This window comes from Athene noctua, chromosome 19 (assembly GCF_965140245.1).
Source record: "Athene noctua chromosome 19, bAthNoc1.hap1.1, whole genome shotgun sequence".
In the NCBI taxonomy this organism is placed as follows: domain Eukaryota; kingdom Metazoa; phylum Chordata; class Aves; order Strigiformes; family Strigidae; genus Athene; species Athene noctua.
In genome coordinates, this window is record NC_134055.1 from 1,980,072 (window position 1) to 2,002,896 (window position 22,825).

The 22,825-nt window shown below is 42.3% G+C and overlaps 1 protein-coding gene across 8 annotated transcripts in view; it reads left to right on the forward strand.

The window, feature by feature from the left end:
* Positions 1-21,320, forward strand: part of SYNRG (synergin gamma) — a 43,315-nt gene extending 21,995 nt beyond the window's left edge. For 5 of the 8 annotated variants that reach the window (XM_074923283.1, XM_074923286.1, XM_074923282.1 and 2 more), the window contains 9 exons: positions 451-1,401; positions 9,997-10,596; positions 10,953-11,116; positions 11,850-11,903; positions 12,631-12,727; positions 13,014-13,162; positions 15,977-16,087; positions 16,539-16,574; positions 17,580-21,320. In XM_074923283.1, coding sequence (XP_074779384.1) covers positions 451-1,401; positions 9,997-10,596; positions 10,953-11,116; positions 11,850-11,903; positions 12,631-12,727; positions 13,014-13,162; positions 15,977-16,087; positions 16,539-16,574; positions 17,580-17,711 — 2,294 coding nt within the window. In that variant the 3' untranslated portion in view covers positions 17,712-21,320. The remainder of the gene's footprint in view (positions 1-450; positions 1,402-9,996; positions 10,597-10,952; positions 11,117-11,849; positions 11,904-12,630; positions 12,728-13,013; positions 13,163-15,976; positions 16,088-16,538; positions 16,575-17,579) is intronic. The other 3 variants (XM_074923290.1, XM_074923287.1, XM_074923288.1) reach the window with 3 other exon arrangements.
* Positions 21,321-22,825: the final 1,505 nt, after the last annotated feature.

The following is a 22,825-nucleotide window of genomic DNA, read 5'->3' on the forward strand; positions in this document are numbered from 1 at the left end:
GGGGGAGAGTTGTAAGAAGGCAAATACTGTATTGGTATAAGTGAAATTCGAGATTACATTCATTGCTTGGCAAATATGAGAAGGATGAGGTGGGAAGCAGAACTTACGTGGAAGCTGAATGAGACAGAACCGATCACCTTTTGAATCTATTGGTCATGGTGTCTTTTGATATTAACTCAGTGTAAAGGGAATTTAACATGACTTTGAGGCCGTTTGAAAGACTTAAGTGTTTGCTGGAATGAATATTAGAATCGCTGACCTTGAAACTTGTGTGGTTCATAGAAGTTGAGTTTGCAGTTCTATGTGCATCCTGAGGTCTTAATTGAAATAGTTTGCATAAAAACTTCTGACATTGCATGAAATAATTTGCTTGCTTGCATGGTGTGAGTATGATGTATTTGTTGTCACTGCAGTGTCTTACTTTTGTTTTTTCATTGTTCTTATTCTTAGGAGATAACCTTGCAGAATTCAAGCCTGCAGGAACCGATGATGGTTTCACAGATTTTAAAACCGCTGACAGTATCTCACCATTAGAGCCACCTACAAAAGACAAAACCTTCCCCACATCCTTCCCTTCTCTGCCCGTTCAGTCAAAGCAGCAAACACAAGCAAAGACCTCTTTGAATCTAGCAGACTTGGATCTCTTTTCCTCTACTGGAGAAAACAAGCAGCCGTCCTTTCCACCTGCATTTAGTACGTCAAAACCGGGCTCCTTTCCTCCACCACCCCTTCCATCTACCACTGCCCAACCCGCACCCAGCAAAAGTTCCAGCTTAGCTGATGACTTTGGAGAATTCAACCTTTTTGGGGAATTTTCTAATTGCGCATCAGCCAGCGGACAAGATGACTTTGCAGATTTTATGGCTTTCAACAACAGCAGTGGCTTTTCTGAACAGAAACCAGACGACAAATACAATGGACTTAAGCTAGAGGCCGGTCCTGTTCCTCAGCCTGGCTCATCGGTCAGCACGACAAAGAGTGGGCAGAGTTCTGCCACCGCTGCTACGCCCACCAAATACGACATCTTCAAACAGCTTTCTCTGGAAGGCTCTGGAGCTGGCTTTGAGGAGGCGAAGGACAACACGCTTTCTTCAGTGAAGAGCGATGATGATTTTGCCGACTTCCACTCTAACAAGTTTTCTTCCATGTACAACAATGCAGATAAGTCCTTGGTGGACAAAGTCGCGGCTTTCAAGCAGGCCAAAGAAGACTCTGCTTCGGTGAAGTCTCTGGATCTCCCTTCTATTGGTGGCAGCAGTGTCGGCAAGGAGGATTCTGAAGATGCGTTGTCTGTTCAGTTTGACATGAAACTGGCTGATGTGGGAGGAGATCTTAAGCATGTCATGTCTGATAGCTCTTTGGATCTGCCAACAGTTAGTGGCCAGCATCCACCAGCAGCAGGTGAGGAACTGGTTAGATTGCTCTGGTAACGTAGGTGATGGAGATTTGGGTGTTCTTCTGTGTGCTAAATTACAGTATTATGCACTAGTCTTTCAGCAGTGAAAGGCTTCAAAATCCGTGCACCCGCTAGCCAACGGCCCCTTAGCAGGGCAGCGTTTATTTTTTGTCTTAGAAGACTATAAATAGATTGAACAGTTTGAACTCCATGCCAGTTTATTTTTGAGATTTGACAACATCAAATACTGGTACCTGTTAGCTCTTGTCACTTAAGGGATTCAAGTGGAAAATTTTCTAATGCAAACAACGTCATTCCATTTGTATTAGCAAGATGAATGGCAGAGAGTCTCACTTTAAGCTCTTGGTTTCAACAAAGCATTTGGCTTGGGGACTTAACCCACTCTGCGCTTCTAAAAGGGTAGGCAGAACACTAATTTGTGCTGTTAATGAAAAGCTGTCTAATCAACACCACTAGTATATTCCCGTTATGGGGGGGCTTAATCTGCGTAGCCAGTATTTTGCAGGACTGCAAGTAGAAGCATTGCATATACTTTTTAGAGTTAAACCCCTCATTGGAATAATTGTGCAAAGGGCCTGTAAATGCTAGTCTCATGATTGGTTACTCTTGGACCTAAATTTAAAACCATGGGACTTTTACTTTATCCTGATCAGGTTTTCACCTTCTTTAATTTCCCTGTATGAAAGTGCTCCTGAGAGAGTGAATTGACCACCGCCGATCTGATCACATATCATAAAACAAATTTCCCAAGTGTCCTGCTTTTTCTTTTCGTATGTACATAGGAAGATAAGATGTAGTTAAATGTTCTGTGGCCTTCAATAACACGGGAACCATTACTGTGTCCTAGCGACAAGTATTATGCAGTCTAAGGCTTTTCTGAACAGGGGGGAACATACAAACTGTAACAGCTGTTACTGCAAGAATTGGTTATTTCCGTATGAACTATTTCTTCCATTTTTGCAGATATGGGTAGAGAAAATACACAGTACTGTAATTTTGCATTATATGATATTTTTAAGTAGGGGAGAGAATTAAGTTGGCAACTTTGACGTGGAAGATGCTCTATAACAGGGTACAAAATATCAGGAATAATTTATTAGCAAAGACATTTAATTTTCATATTACTGCTTGGTAAAATTCCAAGTTGAGTGAGCTGTCAAAAACGTAGCACCTACAGTGTATTCTTGAATGTTTACTTTGGTTTTGAAAGCACTTTTTCCTAATATTTTTCTAGCCTCTTTTGGTGGTAGTTTGACTTACGTAGATCTTCTACAGGATGTGAGCTTTTGCCACAGAAATCAGTGATTAATAATTGCCATTTAGTGGCAGGAAAGACTTTTTTGGTTTGTTTAAAGGGGTTAGCTGATCATGTGCTTGTTGCTAAACTTTTGAACTCTGAAGTATTAATTAGAAGCTATTTTTATTAAACTTAAACAAGTCTGTATTCTCCTATGGTGCCAAGCTAGATGTTTTTCAACGGGGAGAGTTTTACTCCATTTAACTCTGTTTGGATTTCGTAGCAGAGCGTGCCCTGGACGATCTGTTACGAATATTTCTGTGCTCACGTGCTCCTTTATGTGTGTTTGATGCATTTCAAGCTACGAACTGCTGATGTTCAAGTCTCTTTTTTTTTTTCAGTTTACATAAAGTTAAAAAGCAGATTTTTATTTTTTTTTTTCCCCTCTTCATTTCCTTCGATCTGTAAATTTAATGTCAAAAAGGGACAGTATCCCTTTGTCACCCTCACTGCTGAGAAACGGGAGACTAGTCATTGGGAACTGTATGTTTGCAAGCACCTTGTAACATCTCCGGTGAAACAGCAGCGGGACAGAGGTGCTGATAAATGATTTGACTTTTCTGACATACTGATACAGAGGTCTTTTATCCTTTGGCTATTGAGACTTCACGTTGCTTAGCTTCCAGGTACGGGCAGGTAGGTTGCTTATGCTGGGAATTAGAAAGAAATCGTTGAGTTGCTGCCCATACAATGGACTTTGGTCTCTGAGGGAAGCAAGGTTTTCAGTTTTGCTCTCTCCAAAGGGGATACTGTCTCTTTAAACTTTGCTATAATTCTTTGTGTGGAAGGTAAATTATACTAATGTTGCCTGATTTCTCTTGCATTTACTTCGTATAACCCTTTGAGCACTGCCTGCATGCTGTTAGTTTCAACCAGGCTGCTTCTTTTAAACCAAATATATGTTTCACTCCAAGACAAAAGCATTTAATTATCACCCGTTTATGTTACACGGACCTAATTCTGTCCTGCCAAACGTTGCAGCGAGAGCGTACCCTCGCCCGGGTATTCTCAAAGGGTTATCCATTTGCTGCACTTACAAATCTGTAAAGTACCTTTTCCTTCTGGCATTATTGGAGATCTCTGTATATTTTAATCAACTTCAGGTTTTTTGCTGCTTTTCTAATGTCTAATTTCAACTAAACATTTCCTGTGTGAATGTGCCTTCTCAGATCTGCTTTGATATCTCTCTTCTGCAAGTATTGACCTGCATGCTTTATTCTGATAACGCCCTTACGAGCTCCTATGTATCACTATCTTTTGTGATCTGTAAGTCCTGCTGTGTTAATAAATATTATCTTGGCATATTTTGAAAATGTGGGGATGTGTGTGATTTGTTGCAAACCAGCAATGTATCTCTTTTTCCTGAAAAATCCAAAGTTTAAAGTTATAGTATCCCCTTAAGCTGGCGGGTGCCTTTCTCTTGCAGAGCAGCGGGTGGCTGAGCTGCTTTCTCCTCTTCCAACGCTTTGACCTCGCTGTGCACTTCTGAAACCTCACATATCAGACTGAATATTATTTTTCCAAAGCGCAGTTTTCGAAAGGGATTGAAGAGAGCAAATGTGTGGATGGCAGGGTTGTTTCTGTGAGTTGGTTTTGAGGTGGTAGTTCAGACTGAAGACAGAAATGTTTTCTCTGTCCCGTTGTCTCCTCTGGCTTTCCCTGCTGCCAGCCAAGGTTATGATACGCCTCTGTGAAAGGGACCAACTGGAAAATGTGTCGCTATCGAGGCCTTTATGATATATGGATTATATATATGATAATAGGAGCCCATTAAACAATATTCTGATATTTATTTAGTTAATCTAGAGCGAGTTAATCAGTGCCCCAAAGTAAAGGGCCCTGCTTCCTTTTTCTGTTTGGGAACTCCTGCCTTTCTAAACATTGAAGCTTTCAAACATGAATGACAGCTGCACATTTGTGTCACTTTGAATTCCTCCAAATCCTGGGCCACTAACAGTTTGGGATTAACATCAGCAGACTAGGCAAAAAGCTAAAAATAATTGAGATGTGGAATAAAATTAAAAAGTTACGCCAGCGCAAATTGGGGTTTTTGTAGTTCCTTGCCACAAAAGCAGAAACCAGAACATGTTTTTAATTCTTTACACCAATCTTGGGAGACTTAAAAAGAAAAACAAAACACCACCTCAGTTTCATTTTGGAGAGCCAGTAGGTTATGCCCAGCCCTAAAGCTTTTTAAACTGGAGGCTTGAACATAAACGTGAGACGCTCAGTTCTGCAGGGCTTGTGCTGTTAGTATTTGTTCAGCTAATCGTACCTGGAGGAGGGGGAGTAATGCTCATGACTATTACATTTTTGTCCAGACTTGACAGTCAGATTCACTCACTTGCTCTCATTTAGTATAATTCTGCAAACAGAATTGCTTAACAACACTTGTGTATCCTGCGGAGGGCTCTGAGGCGGAGGGTGCGTCCGGGCTCTCCGAACACCCTCCAAGCTGAGCCGAAGGGCTCCTGCAGGGCTGAGCTGAGCCTGCTCTCCTCTTCCCACGTGAGCTTGGGGTTTTATTCTGCTGTGAAACGTTGTTTATGATGATAACTAAAAAAATAATTAGCAAATAATTTAATTCCACAAGGTTTGAAGGCTTTTCTCTCCTTTTTTTCTTCATTTTAATTTATCTTAGAGTCAGCATTCTTGACAGTTTCCACCTTAGCAGTGCTGGGTACTGCCACTCCTGAGCGAAAGTAAATTGGAGTAACTCCCTTGTCATTAACGCTCTTCCCCAGCTGAGAAATGGGCTTTGATTTTTTTCTGATTGCTGATAGGCACGGCACAGATCACAGCGGTATGTCCGAGCCTCGGTTTTCTTCCAGTTTCATCTCCACCTTTATCAGGTGAAGCCTCACTGGAAGCTGTAAGGAGGGGATGCCTGTCCCTGTCCAGTCTCTGGATGGAGACATTCCCAGTGTAACAGCTCTGGCTTTGGTGTGTGGATGCTGTTCCGCTGGGAACAGAACTCGCTACCACCTGCATCACCCTAACAACCAAAAAATGGCAAAAGAGTTATATTTATCCACCAGAATATAAACTGAAGTGTAAAAACAGGAAGCTCTCCTATGTTAGATAAAATCACAAAATATATTCCAACCTTCTGAATTGTCTCTTTCAGTTTTCTTTAGAATATCACTAACACTGTTAAGGGTTTTCCTTAAATGATTAAAACTGTTGAAGGCTCCAGCTTGTAAATTGCCTCCAGCCATAACTTAATCCTTGGTCGTTGAAATAAATTGTTATAGTTGGCTCAAATGAAGGATGTCAAGTTTTTCTGTAGATGAGATAACACTGGGAAACAGTGTTTTAACTGTTTTTCATCCTCTGTCAGTATTCTCCTGCACCTTCCTTGGCAGCTGTTGCTTTGCCTCTCTCCAGCAGCGGCGTGGCTGGCTTGTATAGCTGTAGCTGTCCCCAGGCGATGATCAGGCAGGTTGGGCCATGGTTTTGCTAGTTCAAAATGAATAGAAACTAAATGGTAAATATTTCAAACCTTTTGCTTTGGAAAAAAATACAAATTGGGTTTGGTTTTGAAAGCTTTTGGAAACTTCCTGCGCTCCAGCATGACGCTGTGAAGATCATTTTCTCCATCCTTGGTCTGCTAGAAAATATTTTTAAGGAAAAAAAGTGTGGTTTCGTGTTATTCGAATGGATCTGCCTTTGATTTTTACAGACACACGCGCACTCGTCCCACCCTGCCCCCATCTATAAGTGATTTGAGAATTGCTATCGAGTGTATTTAATCTGGGGTGTGCTTTGTGGTCTCAGCAGCACAAAGCTGAGCGTGCTGATGACGTGTGGCTTTAACTCTACTGGGAGTGTGAGCTCTTGGATTTTTATAACAAAACTCAACTCAAATCTCTCGTGTCATTTCTGAAAGACATCACAGAGTTGCTGCTGAGATGACTAAAGGAATACTGCTTAATGATGATACGTTTCACTGAAACCTATTGCTGTTTCTCTTGTGGTAGGATTATAGGATTCCTAATGCGTGATCAATACGAGATCTGCCCTGCTTCGACAGTGAATTTGCTGTATGCTCCCCAAAACAACGCATTTTCTTGGAATTTTGAATGAGTTTAGTCTTTGCTCATTTTTGTTATATGATGATTCTCTTCAGTTCAGATCCTGTTCTTACTAAAAGTGTCCTCCAGGAGGAAGTGGCCGTAGCTCCGTAGCATCTGTCTTCTCTAAGTGTGATGCTTAGTTAGAAGGAATTAATTTTTTTTTTTCCCACTTAATCATCTCTTGCTTTGAAAAAAATATTACTAATACACATGCATCTTGTTAAATTTGGAATTGCCAAACTGGCAAAATGAAGCTTTTATTACACCAGAGGCTAGAACTGCAGCATTGTACCTGGAGCTTTTTTTATTCATCACACGCGTCTGTGGTCTTTAAGAAAAAGGCTGTTGGAGGAGCAGTTCTTAACACTGCTTAATAAAACAATCTTTTTGCTGATAATAAAGATACTCACATCATGAAGAGTTCTCTAGGGTCAGCCAAGGAGTGCTTTTCACATGTAAACTGCTTCTTCGCTTATTAGTCTGGTGGCAAGTTGCTCCTCTACCTGTGGGGGGGAGAAGCTCCTCTCTTCATTATGCAGCAAATATGCTCAGAGCAGCCTTTAGTTTTGCTGTAGCTATGGCAAAGGTTATGATTTTCCTTCCTCTACTCAAAAACATCTAACCTGTGGCAAATGATTCTATGAAGTGAAGTTCATGGCACAGCAAAACGTTGGGGTTTTTTGCAATAGAATAAGAATTGTTATAAAAGCTAGTTAACCTTGGATTAGAGACAGTTATACACATACATTCGTATTTCTCAATGAATTGTTTTAGCTGTAAGCACTTTGTCTCAGAACACAGTATTTTTCCTGTACTATAATAATCTTAGGAAAGTTTATTCACCAGGATAATCCTTTTGTAACTGTCCACATAAGTAGAGTGTACAGAATTGACCTCTTACATTTCACGTTGCCTCTTGCACCTATGCAGATGGGTTTCATATCTGCATGAACTCACATAGAGAATCCTGAATCTTAGTTTGTGAATAATTAAAATATCGTTCTGCCTTCCCTGCCATGACCTACTGATTGCAGGGGGAGTTCAGGATTGCCTCCGAAGCCTGGTGCTGATTCTGCCTGTGCCTCTGAGCCGGGATCACATCAGGAGGAGTACGCTGACCTGGTCCTTTAGGATGTGTTTTCAGCTCAAACTCTTACCAGTTATCAAAGAAATCATTCACAATAGATTGTGCAGATCTTCACAGTAGGATCATCACTCTTTTCATTTCCTGGTGAGCACCGAAACAATAGCAGTGCTTAAATCTTTGCTGGGTATTGGAGTCAACACAAATTGGAAAAAAAAAAAAAAAAAAAAAAAAAAAGAGGTAGCACACCGTGGTATTTTCAAGATCCCAGGATTAATTACAGTTGGCTAACATTTTGTAGGTTATTCTGGCACTTTCTTTAATGCCAGTGAAGCTTTCATTTAACTTCTTTAAACAAAACCGTATATTTGAGAGCACAAGGTGTGGTTTCTTGTGATAAATTACTGATCCCTTGCAAGTCAGCTTCTTTTTACCTCGGAGCCTTCTTTCTATTCAGTTTTGCCATAAGCAGGTGATTTCATCTCTCGCCTGTTTACCCTTCTGTAAACTGCTTGCTTTACAAATTTAATATTCGAATGGCTCTTTGAAATCTTGCTGTATGTATGCAAGGTGCTAACGTCTGTTATTGAGATGCTGTCATGTGCAAATGCAGCAGCTGCAGGAAGACTATCCCTTAGGAAAATCTGATGGATGACACACTGTGCCTCGCTGAGCCATTGCAAAGGGCCTTTTACTGGAGTAGCCATTAAACTATCATTACGTTGTATATTTGTTGGACTTTTTAATTAGTCATGTATATGGGTCATGCCTGGAAAGCAGCCTAAAGTGTAGTGTGCTCTCCCCTTCCGGTAAAATGAATAAGTGAAGGCAGAAATGTTTTGTTTAAATGCCTTAATCCTCGGGCTGGTGTGGCCAGATTGAATAAAGAGGGCAGCTGGAAAGTCAGCTTGTTTCCATCCTGGCTCTTTGAAACCCAAGTTGCTGCTACCGCCTGCCAGCCAGTCAAGACCATAATGTTTATCAGAAGAGTCTCAGCTGAAACGATGCTGAGAGAATATATTTTCTGGTTTGGGTTTGCTTTACCTCCAGACCATTTGACCCTAGGCACTGAGCAGCGGCTGAGTGTCTAATCCAACCTGACAATTGTTAATGCTGGAAAACAAATGCCAAATGTAGTATAGCAGGGCGCTTTTTTTTAACGCTTTAATGAAAACTACCCAGCCCCTGGCTCTCTGTGCCTTCACTCTGGATCAATCTCAGTCTAAACGTGAAAGATCAGTTGAATGAGTAGCGGGCAAAGCCCAGCAGACCCTGCTCACTGTGCAGGCTCCTTTGCTGGCTGTAAGCAGCCAGGCTGTATCTCATACCTGCTCATGGCAGTGAGAAGAACCTTTTGGCCCATATAATTGCCGGGTGAGTATAAACATTTGGAGCTTTCTGCAGAATAATTGGGTTTTCTCTATACATAACTGAATGAATAGTTTGTTAAAGCCAAAACCAGATCTTCGCCATTTTCACGTCATTCCTGGAACCTGTAAGTTTGAAGAGTCGGCTGTGCGGCACTGCAGTAACTGTGATAAGCTTAAACAGGATTTCTATTTTTTTTTTTTCATTCTTGCAGCACATTTTTATACGTTATTTGTATCAAAGCGTGAATATAAAGTTAAAATATATTAATACTTTTATCAGAGGGAATGGAAAAGTTAGCCCAGTCTTCTGTGTGGTTGGTTTTGATAAGATGAAGTAATGCGATAAGATGTTTGAGTTGCTAATGTTTACATTTTGATTGCAGATTCTGCAGCCAGCATCAGAAAACTGAACTGGTGATCTGTGCAGTCTGTGCTGTCTAGAAACATCTAAATTTTTTTAAAGTTTTTTCGCTACCCATAGTGGGATGGTGACTTGCAGCTTAAAATACAAGACAGTATTCAAAGGTCAAGGCTTACATTTATTAAATGGAGAAATTTTGGTATTAAACGCTTAGGTATTTTTCAGATTATTTTTGTGCAAACTGTAGTCTAAGCCTCACTGAAACAAAAATTCACTGTGTTTGTTCTTGCAGTCCTTTAAGGCTCTTAGCAAGTTGCTATTGTTTTTATACGCTGTAGAGAGATTAATGTTTGAACTTCAGCTTCTAATTGTAGGGGTTTGTTTTTCTCAGATATAGATGACTTAAAATGTGCCCCATTTGGAAGCTATAACAGTGGGTCTGCAGTCAGCAGCCTGGCGAGCTATGACTGGTCCGACAAAGAAGACATTCATCAGGGGAAGAAGCTCTCCTCCTTTGTCCAGTCTTCAGGAAGTGGATCCTCCGCGGCTACTTCTGTTCTTCAGAAGAAGGAGACCTTGTTCGGCAGTTCAGAAAACATTACCATGACAACAGTTTCCAAAGTGACAACCTTTTCTAGTGAAGATGCTTTGCAGGATGTTTCCTTTGCAGCCTTTGCAAACTTTAAAGACTCTGGACCAATATCCAGCGGTCCAAGTGATGATGACATTGGAGACTTTGGTGATTTTGCAAGACCTTCATTAGAAGCTCAGGATGCGGCAGCAGCTGACACGAATCAAGAGGCAGACTTCCTTGCTAGTGGTATCTCTTCTGAACTGCGAAGAGAGCCCACGGATGACTTTGGAGAATTTCAAAGTGAAAAGCCAAAAATCAGCAAGTTTGACTTCTTGGTGGCAACTTCCCAAGGCAAGGTGAAATCTAGTGAAGAAATGATCAAGAGTGAACTGGCTACCTTTGACCTGTCTGTTCAAGGTAAGCCCGTTCAGGGTGGAGGAAGACCATCATGCACGTGCTTATCAGAGGCTAATTTTTCTAATCAAATTATAAATTAGCCAGTGGGGATTCTTTCAAAGGCTACCAGAAGGAAGCTGAATCTTCTCATTGGTTTCTGTTGCGTTTGGAGCAGGTCTTTTTCTAAATGAAAAAGGTTTTTGTGCCAAAAAATGGTAAGAATTGAGGAACCAGGGAAATTTGCACCAGTCATTGAATAAATAGAGGGCTTTGTTCTCCTGAAGTAGTAGTGCATCCCTTGCTACTGTTTTAGTAATTTTAAATTGTCTGTGCCTTTGTAAGTAGAAGGCTAACTTGTTTATATCCTAACTTTTTAGGGTCTCATAAGAGGAGCTTAAGCCTAGGTGACCGAGAAATAAGTCGCTCTTCACCTTTACCAGTTTTGGAACAGCCATTTAGAGATCGTTCAAATACCTTAAGTGAGAAGCTTGCTTTGCCTGTCATCAGAGACAAATACAAAGACTTGACTGGGGAAGTTGAGGTAAGGAATTATCTGGAATACAAGTAAGCTGGCAACGGCTTTCATCAGTGTGCTATCAAGGGTGTTCTGTATCCCAGCTCTTTGGGACTTTAGCTATTTGAATTTAGAGTATGATTCTAAGATGGCATCTGGGTGAGGTTAAATGTTACAGTCAGAAACTGCTCATAAAGGAGGTTTCCTCTCTCCTGTCTTTAAAGTCTTGTGAAGTGGGGAAAAAAATGCTGTCGTCTGAAAGCCAGTCAGAATCACTTGACCTTGCACTCTAAATTTGTAACTGGAAATTAGTTACAACTTAAATCTAATCCCGGCTTTGGCACCAAGACCATTGGCTTTGGGAAATGGCTTAACTTTTTTGGCTCTGTGATATTTATTTCTCTTGCTCATCTTGAGAATAGATGGTGAAAGGACTCAGATTAAATTCTGCTAATCCCCATTTCTAGAACAGCAGACTTGTAATAAACGTGTCGGGAGTAGGTATGTATAATGCAAACTTCCACCTGTTTTTATATGTTCTTCATTTTGAAACTAGTTCTAACTCCCAGCAATCAAATTTTAGAGTTCAGGTGCAAAGAGAATATTTAAAGAATGGGGGGAAAATTAAGAATAGTTATGTTAAAAGTTTACATAGCTAGTCTGCAAATAGTTACTTAGAATACCCATCTGCTGTATGTCTGTAGGAGAAAGGGAAATGTGTGTAGGAACAAGGTTCAGACTGTCCTTTTCTTTCAAACAGGAAAGTGAAAGGTATGCGTACGAATGGCAAAGATGTTTGGAGAGTGCCCTGCAAGTAAGTGTATATCCTGCTCTAAACCTCTTCCTCCTTCCTGAGGTGCCACCTCACTCAGTGTTTAATACCACAGAGGCATAGAAAGGGTGTGAATCAGCCCAAGGGGATTACAGTTTTTAAATCAAAAGCTGTCACACAGCAGAAGCATTACCTCCTCGGTGAAAGATCCTGTACTAATCTCCCTGTCGTTTGTGATTAGTCTGGCTTTTGCCTAAATTTTCAAGTGAACTAGTTAACGTGGGGTTGCGGTGATTTGGGTGCCCAGCAAGGCTTGTTGTTCAGGGCACTGATATCAGCATCTGGCTCCTCAGCACCTGAGAAACAGGCTTGTTCGATGTGCTGTGCGGAGGGGCTGCTCATTTTTTGGTAATGGGTTTCACAGCCAGATTAGTTTTCCTTAAAATTTCTTCTTTGCATTTAAGTATTAGACAGCCCAAACTGTAAATGTTATTATTAAACTAGATAGCGATACATGCACCCTCTTAAAACTATTATTTTGGTAAAAAAAAATTAATTTGGGGGAATACATTAGGTTTTAAATGTTCATACTTTCCCCAATTTACTTATAGTTGCAGCATAAATATATCAAAACGTGATGGAGGACGGCAATCATTTCATATGCAATTTGCCTCCTTTTTCATGTAACTTTCTGTTGGGGATAATCTTGCTTGTAATAATTATTTTCAGGTAGATAACACCATTGTTTTATGAAATTCATTCCCACCAGGTCATAAAGAAAGCAAATGATACCTTAAATGGAATAAGTAGTTCATCCGTTTGCACTGAAGTTATCCAGTCTGCCCAAGGCATGGAATATTTACTAGGTAAGTTCTAATTGACCATGTCTCAGTGTATTTAAAGTTCTCCTCTGAAAAACAGCAATATATAATTACTCTTCCCAAATTGGTATTATTTTTAGCTTAATCTTTGCCCGCACTGCAATAATGAACAACTCTTCTGCTAAATAAATGTAACTACTACTTTGAAATAACCATCCATGACCACCACCTGTGTGCCATGCCTATTTTGTGCTATTTCTGAGTGCAAGTTTCAGGAAGCTGTGCCTGCAGTGAATTCTCTGCAATCCTCCACTGTGTTTTATATCAACAGGGGTTGTTGAAGTCTACAGAGTAACAAAGAGAGTTGAACTCGGTATCAAAGCAACTGCTGTTTGTAGTGAGAAACTCCAGCAGCTGCTGAAGGATATCGATAAAGTGTGGAACAACCTAATAAGCTTCATGTCACTTGCTGCTTTAACGGTAAGACCGAAAACAAGCGATGTCTTTACTAAAAGAAATGTCATAATTATATGTAAAGTGACTTCACGGGGTGTCCTAACTTTACGCTTTGTATTTTCCTCTTGCAAAATGGAAATGCACTTATTTGTGAAATCCAGTTTAAAGCTCTCTGTAAGAAAACTATTACTTATGTACAAATGGGATGTTATCTTACTTAATGATTTAGATATTATCCTACGTGCCTGTGGACCTCTCCAATAAGGGAAATTTAGTAAAATTTAAATAAGCCATTTATGAAGCCAGAATAACGTGGACATACCTTGTCTTTGTAATATCCCTGCCGTTAGTTTTACTGCTCACAATACAAGAGCACACAATGTAGCGACACAGGAATAACCCGACTCTTTTCCTCTCTCTCTCTGCATTTGGAAACGCCTAAGTTTGTTTTGGTTCCTGCTACAGACTAAATAGCTTTTCCTCCTCTGAATAGAACTGCCAGAAAAAACTCGGTTGCTCTGAAACAGTCTGGTAGGAGCTTGAGAGCTTTCTACATAAGCGGGCGAGTGGTACGAGGAGAGGTGGGGAGGGGCTGTGGGAGGGGTGGCCTTCAAGAGGAGCATCCCATGGGAAGGGTCTGCAAAGGAACTGGGAAAGAGGGGCACACTGGGGCTGGGTCCAGAGTACAGACAGTCAGAAAGCAAGAAAATCGCCTTGCCATGAAATACCTTGCAGATTTTGTGTATGTATGTTGCAGGAAATACACCGTGCAAAACAACTTTCTTTAACCGTGGTAAAACTCATATTCTGAGGGAATCATCCATCTGTGGGGGCCTGATATCGTCTTGCATAATGGATCCCTTTAAGTATATGCCTAAGGAACCTTTAACTCAGTATCAGTACGTTACATCAAGCATCAGTAAGCAGATCATTACCATGGTTATGTTTTCACTGAACATTTTAATTTGTGGCTTCCTTCTTGCAATGCAACTATGGCCACTAAAGATCTTTGCTTCACAGTAAACACTCATTTATAAGTAAGGCCCAGAGTACTTGGTGTCTGCTTGAACTAACCATCTTCAGCTCGCTGTCATTCCCTGCAGAACAGGTATTATAAATGAGCAGTCCCTTTTTACACACCTTTTACACCTTTTAAACCTCTCCAGTACAAACAGCGGGAGCAAGCAGGTATTTTGGGTGATGTCCTGTGTTGCACAAAGCCTGTCGTAATATGAAATTTATACTTTCAATATTTTACAGCTTGGCAGATGAAGTTGATAGGCTGGGATTCATCTGTTTGAACTCTGGCATTGTTGATAGTAACAATCTAAAAAGCTATCAGGATCCTCTCCTGATTTAAGCAAGTGGATTAAAATTTAGTTCTTAAAGTGCTTTTCCTTGGAAGATTACAGGGATTACCTTAAAGTTCAAAGCTTGGCCACGTGTTCTCCAAGCTGCAGTGATCCAGATAAATTTTAAGCACGCTAGGAGCTGCGAATAATGAGTTCTCATACACCCACCATACCTCTGAAGTTATCCAAGAGACAAAAATCATCCCTTTCTGTTCCTCTCCTCCACCTGGGTCCCTGGAAGGTGTGGAACCCATTCCTTCTTCCCCCGGGATTGCAGTCACGGATCCCAAATGATACCCAAGTGCCAATTAAGTAGAGAGGAGTATTCTAGCTCTGAGGCATGTGCTTGGAAAGGTTAATTTTATCTTTGAAAGGATTTTGTTACAAGGTAATTTTATGCACAGCCTTGTGGTTTTTTCCCTGCAAATTACAGGATGACCCTTCTCATTTGCTTCACTCGTGCATTTGGTAAACAAATATTAGAGTGCCTTTATTAATTTGATTGATCTACTTAAAGATTAAAGGGCGGGTTTTTTTCAGGATTCCAATTATTCTCCAGCCATTCAGCAGGGGAGCGTGATCAGCATACCTGGAGCATGGATTACACGTACACATGTTCTAGGATCACACCTTTTTTTTTTTTTTTTTTAAGCTTCTTGCATTCCAAGTGATTGTTTTTATTTGCACCGTTACCTTCAAGCAAATCTTCAACTGTTTTATACCACCCTCGTGCAAAGTTTTAAATTACCATTTATCTCGTGGCTGAAATGTAAGATTGTGTACTGGAAAAGTGATTATTTCCATTTATTACTTATTTGCAGACTTGTTCTCCCAACCTTTGCCTCTCTTTAACCTGAACTCATGTGAGACTGGTGACCTTAATTCTAATATGGCTTGGTTAACCTTAATCTCCCATTTTGTACGGTCTAGCTTCAGAAAGACCTTCAGCAAGAATAACAGCAGCCCTTTTTTGGTCAGGCAATAATAGGGAATTCAGGACAATAAACAGAGATACAGACGCCGCTTCAAATGCAAACTAGAGAAGCTGTGCTGGCCGATGCCTCCTTTCCCCACAGCTGCACAAATAGTTGTTGCATACCACTGTTTATCTTCGTCCAGTTCTTAAGACACTGCAGTTGAAACGTAGCAGCCGCCGCCTGGGCTCTTTCCTCTGAAGTTTCTTCCCCTTTTGATGTGGGAACGTGGAACTTGAGAATTCTTTCCTTTGTAGTCTAACCCTTTTTCAAGAGCTTGAGTGTTATAAATTAATGCCGGTGGAGATTGCATAGCAGGATTGCAAATACATACTAATGGCTTTGATTAAATCACACATCAGTTTATGGGAAAATGTCATATGTCATCCCTGCCATGTTGTCGGTGTGATACCACGGCTCTCGGTAGCAACCAGACGGATAATTTTTATCATCATGTCTGCAACTCCTTCGGTTACTGAAAAGGCCTAAATTTTATTGTCTCATTTCTTTAGCCAGATGAAAACTCACTGGATTTCTCTTCTTGTATGCTGCGTCCAGGGATTAAAAACGCCCAAGATCTTGCCTGTGGAGTGTGCCTCCTAAACGTGGATTCAAGAAGTAAAGTAAGTATAATGGCCTCTACTGTTAAACCCTTTTTTAATTTACAGTTTGGACTTTCATTTTAGGCCTTGGGTGTATTTAAAACATTTTCATGTCTATAATTTGTCACTGGAGGTGGCAAAAGCAAAATCTGACCTACAGATGAGAGACTCAAGTAGTCAATGCTCTGTAGTCACTGGGCTTTGGGTGTGACACAGAGGTGGATAAAGGGTTGAGTCAAATTGTTCATAATGGGGAAGAAACTGGAATGTTAAGAATTAAAAAGTACGGTTTTTTAAAAATAAAAAGCTTTTAATGACTTTTCTTTATGAAATGCATCTCTGAGGATCACCAGGAGGGGATGATTGCAATTAGCAGAGCTGGGAGGGAATCCCAGGATATGTATAGAGTGATGTCAACCCGTTGACATATATCGGCAGTTTTGCTGACTTTTTGGTTTCAACGTTATTTCAGAAAGAAGAGAAACCTGTGGAAGAGCTTCCTAGAAAAGTACGAACCTGTAAAAAACATACTCTTTCTAGAATCATTCTTAGTTGAGTGTGGAAGGCTGAACTGCTAACTGGCTTTCAGCTGTCATTCTCGATTGTACCGATCATTAATCCTTTTCTTCTAGTCATTTTTTTGTGACTGTAACACTTGATCTGATCCACTAACATGCTCTAGAGCCACCCCTTTGTCTTGTCTGCATGCCTGTATCTTGTGAACAGCTTTCTGGTTTTGTGCTACTTCTGTTGTGTGGTAGAAAATTCACTGCAGTGAGTTTCTGAACTTGCAGCTGCCTGTGTGTCTGTTGCAGAAGAAGGGGAACTCTAGGGGGTTTTTGCTACAAATATTGACTTCTGGCTATATGTAGTAGGCAATGGCATTTTTAGAAATCTCTGTAGGAAATCCACAGTGTGGGGAGCAGAGCTAGAATATTTTTTTTCAAATAGGTAGCTGTGAAGCATTGGAAAATATCTCCTAGCAACAAACATCGAGATGTTTTAAGCTCGTTCATGGCTTCACACACTGTTCAGAAGCTCCTATTGTCAAGCAGATTCAATTAACAGGAGAAAGTAGATCAAAATCAACCTGATATTACGCTAATATCAAGAATTGCAGCTGCCCAAATCTGCCCCAGTGAAATAAACGCAGTGGTTATCTACTGGTTGGCAGAACAAGCTTTTGTCTTGCACCATAGGTAGCAGAGGTAGAAGATGCCTGAAGCCAGGTGAGTTAGTTGCCAGGTGTCAGATCAGCCACTACTCAGCGGCTCTTCAGACCAGCTGCAACAGGCAAAGTGTGCCCAGGTGTGATGGGAAGTTTTATTCCACCTGCAGACACTCTGCAGACTCCAATAAAATATTGTTTATTGGGTGGTCTGTTGGGAGCGAGAGGGTCCTGCCATGCCGTGCCATTCCGGGGTGATACCTGTGCAGTGTCCATTTCCACTCCAGCCTCTAGATCCTGGAGTAGATGAGACTGTCACACTTGTTTCAATTCTTGTTATTTTAGGCCTTTAATTCGGAAACGGATAACTTCAAGCTGGCGTATGGAGGGCACCAGTACCATGCAAGCTGTGCAAATTTCTGGATCAACTGCGTGGAGCCAAAACCTCCAGGTCTCATTTTGCCAGACCTGCTCTGAAGGCAGTTGCACTGAAGGTGGAGTTTCGGGTCTAATAGTGCAGGACACTTGGGGTAAACGGTGTGGGTAGGAGAAGCGGAAAGGCTCGAGGTGTGGTTACTGGTTGAAATGTTTTGCTTTGATTTTTGTACCCTAACGGGTTAAAGCCCCTGTCACGTACAAATTGCTCGTGAAGAATTTCACTTGAAATGGCCAGTGGTTCAGAAATAAGCAGAAAAAAATGCAGCGTGGCAAAAAATGCAGCATTTCAGTCTTTCTCCAGATGAAAGCGGGTCAGTCTCGGTAACAAACCAGTCTGCTAACCAAGGGCATAAATCTCTGAGAGAGGACAGCACCTAGCTGCCAAGAAAAACTGAAATGCTGGACTGATTTGCATAGAAGTGACCACTTAAACACTTGAAGTACGTATTTGCAAACAAATCTTTTCTTTGATGTTTTTAGTATATGGATCATGATGTTTTTCTTTAAATATTTGCTGCTATACGATTACAGTGCAGACACGGCACGAGACACAGTACCTTTCGAGGCAAAATGAATTATTGACTTAGAAGGAATGAGGCTGCGGAGAGCCGTTGTATATTCATACCTCCACCCTTCTGTATTGTAAATTATACTGTATTCCTGCGGGTAGCTGGTTAGTACTGGGGGATAAGGACTTGGAAAAATGGTTGAAATTTTCCCTATTACATCTGGATTCTTTAGTAGAGGCAGCTGGATTTTAAAACCTGTAGTCTGTGCTACTCTGTTGTAAATAGAGACAAACTCCTTCCCTGAACTTGCCCTGAACTACAGGTATGATTCGTGATGCTTCACCTGACCCTTTGGTTGTTGTGTGGCTGCATCACCCTGGAAAATTGGACTCCACTGATACAGCATGTCTGCTCCTGTATATAGATATATATGTTAGCTTTTTTGTATGTTAATACGCTGTTCTTGATGGGATGCCTGGGTGTAACTTGTGCAGTCTAGTGCTATCTGTAATAACGTGTTTCTCTGACTCAGATCTGGCAGCACAAGACGGCCCGTGGCTCCTGCTACAGGCGGGTGTCATTTAACACGGAAAGTCAGTGCTCTTAAGCAGGCTGTTTGCTGAAGCAGGGGACTGTGCACCTACCCTTTCGTGGCCTATGGGAGGTACACCTGCCTGGGCAGGACAACAGGCCATCACAAAACGTAACTCATACATAAAGTACCTGATTCTCTCTTCAGATACGACACCCAGACGACAGTGCAGTCAGCTGTAGTGCTAGTTACAGAATTTTAAACCTAGTGGGAGCCTCGTGGCGTTATTCTAAGACCCTTATTTTACGGTCTGCAGTGAATGTAGTGGGGTGTGTAGCTGTTGGGTACAACTTGCTTCTCAATTCTTTGACCTAAGTTTCTCAGATCTTGAGAAAATCTCTTCTCTCCAGAGGTATCAGCAGCTTTTCCGAGTTAATCTTCCCTCCGTTATCAGTAGCTGACACTGGCTGGTGGTTATTTACTGAAATAGAAATTACAATGAGGAAAAACGATGCTTCGTATTTAAAAAAGAAAGGCTCAATTATACTAAACTATTAATTATACCAAATGAAAGAATCTTGGCTAATAGGAGTGCTAGGTGTCTGGCCCCTTATTTACACAAATTAAATCTTCTTGCTGCCTGAAATGAGCTTGTTCATAAAATAAGCATCTTGTGCCCCCAGCCGCAAGCTCCAGCGAATCAAGCAGCAGCTTTTCAGCAGCGCGGCAGCGACCGCCTGCCTTCGGCTGCCCAGCACTCATCAGAAAGAGGGCGGTGGCTCTCTGCTGGCTCTTTATTTCATTTATTAGGTGCAAAATAGTTACAGCAGTCAGCTCCATCGCTCGCTCGGGACCTCCTACCTCGTTTCCCATCGTTGTTTCTGCCCCCCCCCAGGCTGCAGAACCCCCTCAGCATCGTCTGTCGGGGCGCGCCCTCAGCTTGCTGCTCGCACGGGCACCTCGGAGCTGCCTGACGCGGGGGCTCTCGCTCACGAAATCCTATCTCGGGAGAGGGGACTTTATTGTTAGCGTGGCTTTCCTGAACACTTGGCTCCATGGGATTTTTTTTTTCCCTAATTAAGAGAGAAGGCCACAGATAAAAGAAGGCCACGTGAAACTTAAAGCAGCCGCTATTTCAAATACAGCAGCAGCTCTATTGTCCTGAAGGCGCTTCCAAGGGATGTGTTCTTGGTAACATACTTGTTAAGTTCCCTAAGATGGATCCAGCCTGTCTTTTGGCCCATAAAAATAAAGAATCGACATTTACAGTTATAATTGCAGCCGAGCTCGCTGAAGTACGACACCACTGCTTGCTCCCCACAGCAGGGAAGGCAGCAGGCACCGCTGCGGCGTCTGTGGCAAGCAGAAAGTGTTCTGAACTGAGCACCTTGACGTCATGGGAACACACCGAATGTTTTGCGTGTAGATACTCTCGATAAAGGCGTTGCACAACGAGGATCATCTCGCTTACATGCCCTAGTCATTAAAATGACTCACGCCTGCATTCGGCATCGCCTCGGATAATGGGTCGCAGCCGGAGCCGGTGTCCTTGCCATCTGTATCCAAGGTGACGGGGTTTCCTACAGCGCCTCGGAACAGACCACGCTCCCCGGCTCCCTTTGCATACGGGCTAATGGACACGCTGCCTTTGGCTGTGGTCGTGTTGAATTTCATAAATGTAACTCCTTTTCCTGCATGTCTTCTTCCACTAGAAAAGAAAAACGGGATTTTCTTTTTTTTTTTTTTTTTGTAATATATGTGTTCTCTAGAGCTGCCTTGGTCTTACCTATGGGAAGTGATTTTTCTGTATATTTGTGTACAGTTCCAGTTCCCGGCGATCATTCGGGGGTTATTTAATGTCCAGATGGCTTTACCCAGCCGTGTTCCTGAGGCTCCTGCGCTGTCCCGGCGCGCTGCGGGTCGCCCTGGCTGTCAGGGTGCTGGGGAGAGCCCAGCGCCGTGTCCGGGGCTCAGTGTCCCCCCAGGCTTCCTGCCCCCCCGGGGCTGCAGCGCTCGGGGGTTCTCTGTGGTGTGGGAATTGTTACTGCCCTTCCCTCTCTGGCAGCAGCTTCTCTTCACGTGGGCTTGTTTTGTGCGGCTCCTTCCTTGCCGTTGGTGCAGGGCATGTGAAGTGAGAGTGAAGTTCAGCCTCAGGTTGGGAAGCAGCTCGTGAAGACCTGAGGAATGCTCCAATTTCTAGTTAGCTACATGTCAGATTAATTAAACTTGAAACAAAAACTGCCTTGTCAATAAAAGCTGCTATTGTACAAACTACTTTTTCTGAAAGATTTTTTTTTTTCGTTCTCTGGACCTGTATTTAATTCCAGTTCTCAAAATTAAAATATAAATGTCATAATTTTATGAAGAAAAGTGGTCAGAAAACTGCTATATTGTGATTCTTTATCCCTCTGGACAAACGTTACTTCTAATAGTTTTGTGATTAGTAGTTGGAGCTGTTTCGGTTTGTGCTGTGCTGGAGTCGCTGCTGAGATTTTAAATCCAATGAGAATAAATGTTATTAATTGACTTTAGTACATTGTTTACTCCCTTAATTCTTGCAATGATTTGTAAATCCTTTGTTGAGATTCCAACCTTGTATTCAATAAAGAGCTCATTTCATATCTGACCAACCTGTGAAGTGCCTCGTTCCAGGGTGCAGCTGGAAAAAAAATGTTGCTTTTGCTGCGACCCGCAGGTTGTCACCTCTGGGCCGAGCTCCGGCGGCTCCTCCTCGGAAACACCCGGGGCCCGGCGACACCTTCCCGGGGCTCGGGAGGAGCCGTGATGCTGCCGTGTGAACCCTGCGCTGGGGCTGGGATCTGGGAGATGTTTCCCCGAGTAACAGAGAAAATATTCTTTGAGCAACAAAGATACCAACTGTTTGGGAAAACCTGTGGGGAGCAGAATGATGGATGATCTTCCCCTCAAATCCAGCTGGCGCGGGCTTAAACTGCGGCTCCGTCTCTGGTTTCTGTCGGTGTGAGGGTGCGGGAAAACTGGGCTTTGAGGGGGGGAAAAACACTCGTGTAAAATATCTTTTGTTGGAACGCGAACACGAGAGGAACTTTTGCAAAGAAATACCTAAAGTATTCGTACCACTTCTCCGTAATATAATCTCTAATGGGTATTTCAGGGAATTCTTTATTTCCTAATGTGCTTTATTAGGCAATGACATTTTTTATAGGCCTAACTTTCCCTTTTGTTTAAAAGTCAGCCCTGATGCTTTCTTGGCTGCACGTGAGTATCTTCCCCTCCATGGGTGCTCGGGCACTGTGTGTATAAAGTCTATATAATAATTCAAAGTAGAGGATTTTTACTTTCCAGTTTTTATATAGAAAATACTGTTAAATTATACATAGTCCGTTTTTTAAGTGAAGTTTAATTTTGCAAGCAGATTTCAGTTTTTAGTATTTTTTTTTTTTTTTCCCCTTTAAAATGTCATCCTTTCGGAATGGCTCCAGACTAATGATTAGTCTTGATTTTTTTTATCTCTAGTCCCTTTTCTTCCTTACCATTTTCCTGGTTGCAGTTTAACTCATGATAAAAATAGAGAGATGAGTAGGATGTACTTTTTGAACTGGACAGTCGGTCTCCTGTGTCTGTTTGTCACTGAAACCCGAACTGCGCGCAGCTGGTGGCAAAACTCAGTTTTATTTCAGCAGGCCAAAACTTTGTTCTTGTTCATCTTCAAAAGCAGGAGGGGACCTCCCGCCGCCAGCGCGGGGCTGCGCGTTGTGATAGCGAAGGGCACCGAGCTCCACGTGCTGATATTGCTGGAAAAATGGGTGTTTGGTGGTTTTATGTGCGCGTTTGTCGACGCGCAGCCGGTTAATGGAGAAAAGAGGGTGTGCAGGGGGATGGGGGGGATACGTACGTGCATGTAGGAAACTTCTGAGCTTTGGATGTTGAGGACCTCGCAGAAACTCCTCCCAGCAGTGGCTCCGTGCGCGGGGTTGGCGTTATCGCAGCTGGTTGGTGCTACGGCCAACCTCGCCGCTTCCACGCCCGCAGGGGCTGAGCACGCCCGTGCCCGCGGGCCACCAGCCCCCCTCGCTAAGTGACCTCGGGCCACAGGCTGTGACCTGGGGCAGCCGCCCTCGCTGGGCCCTGAC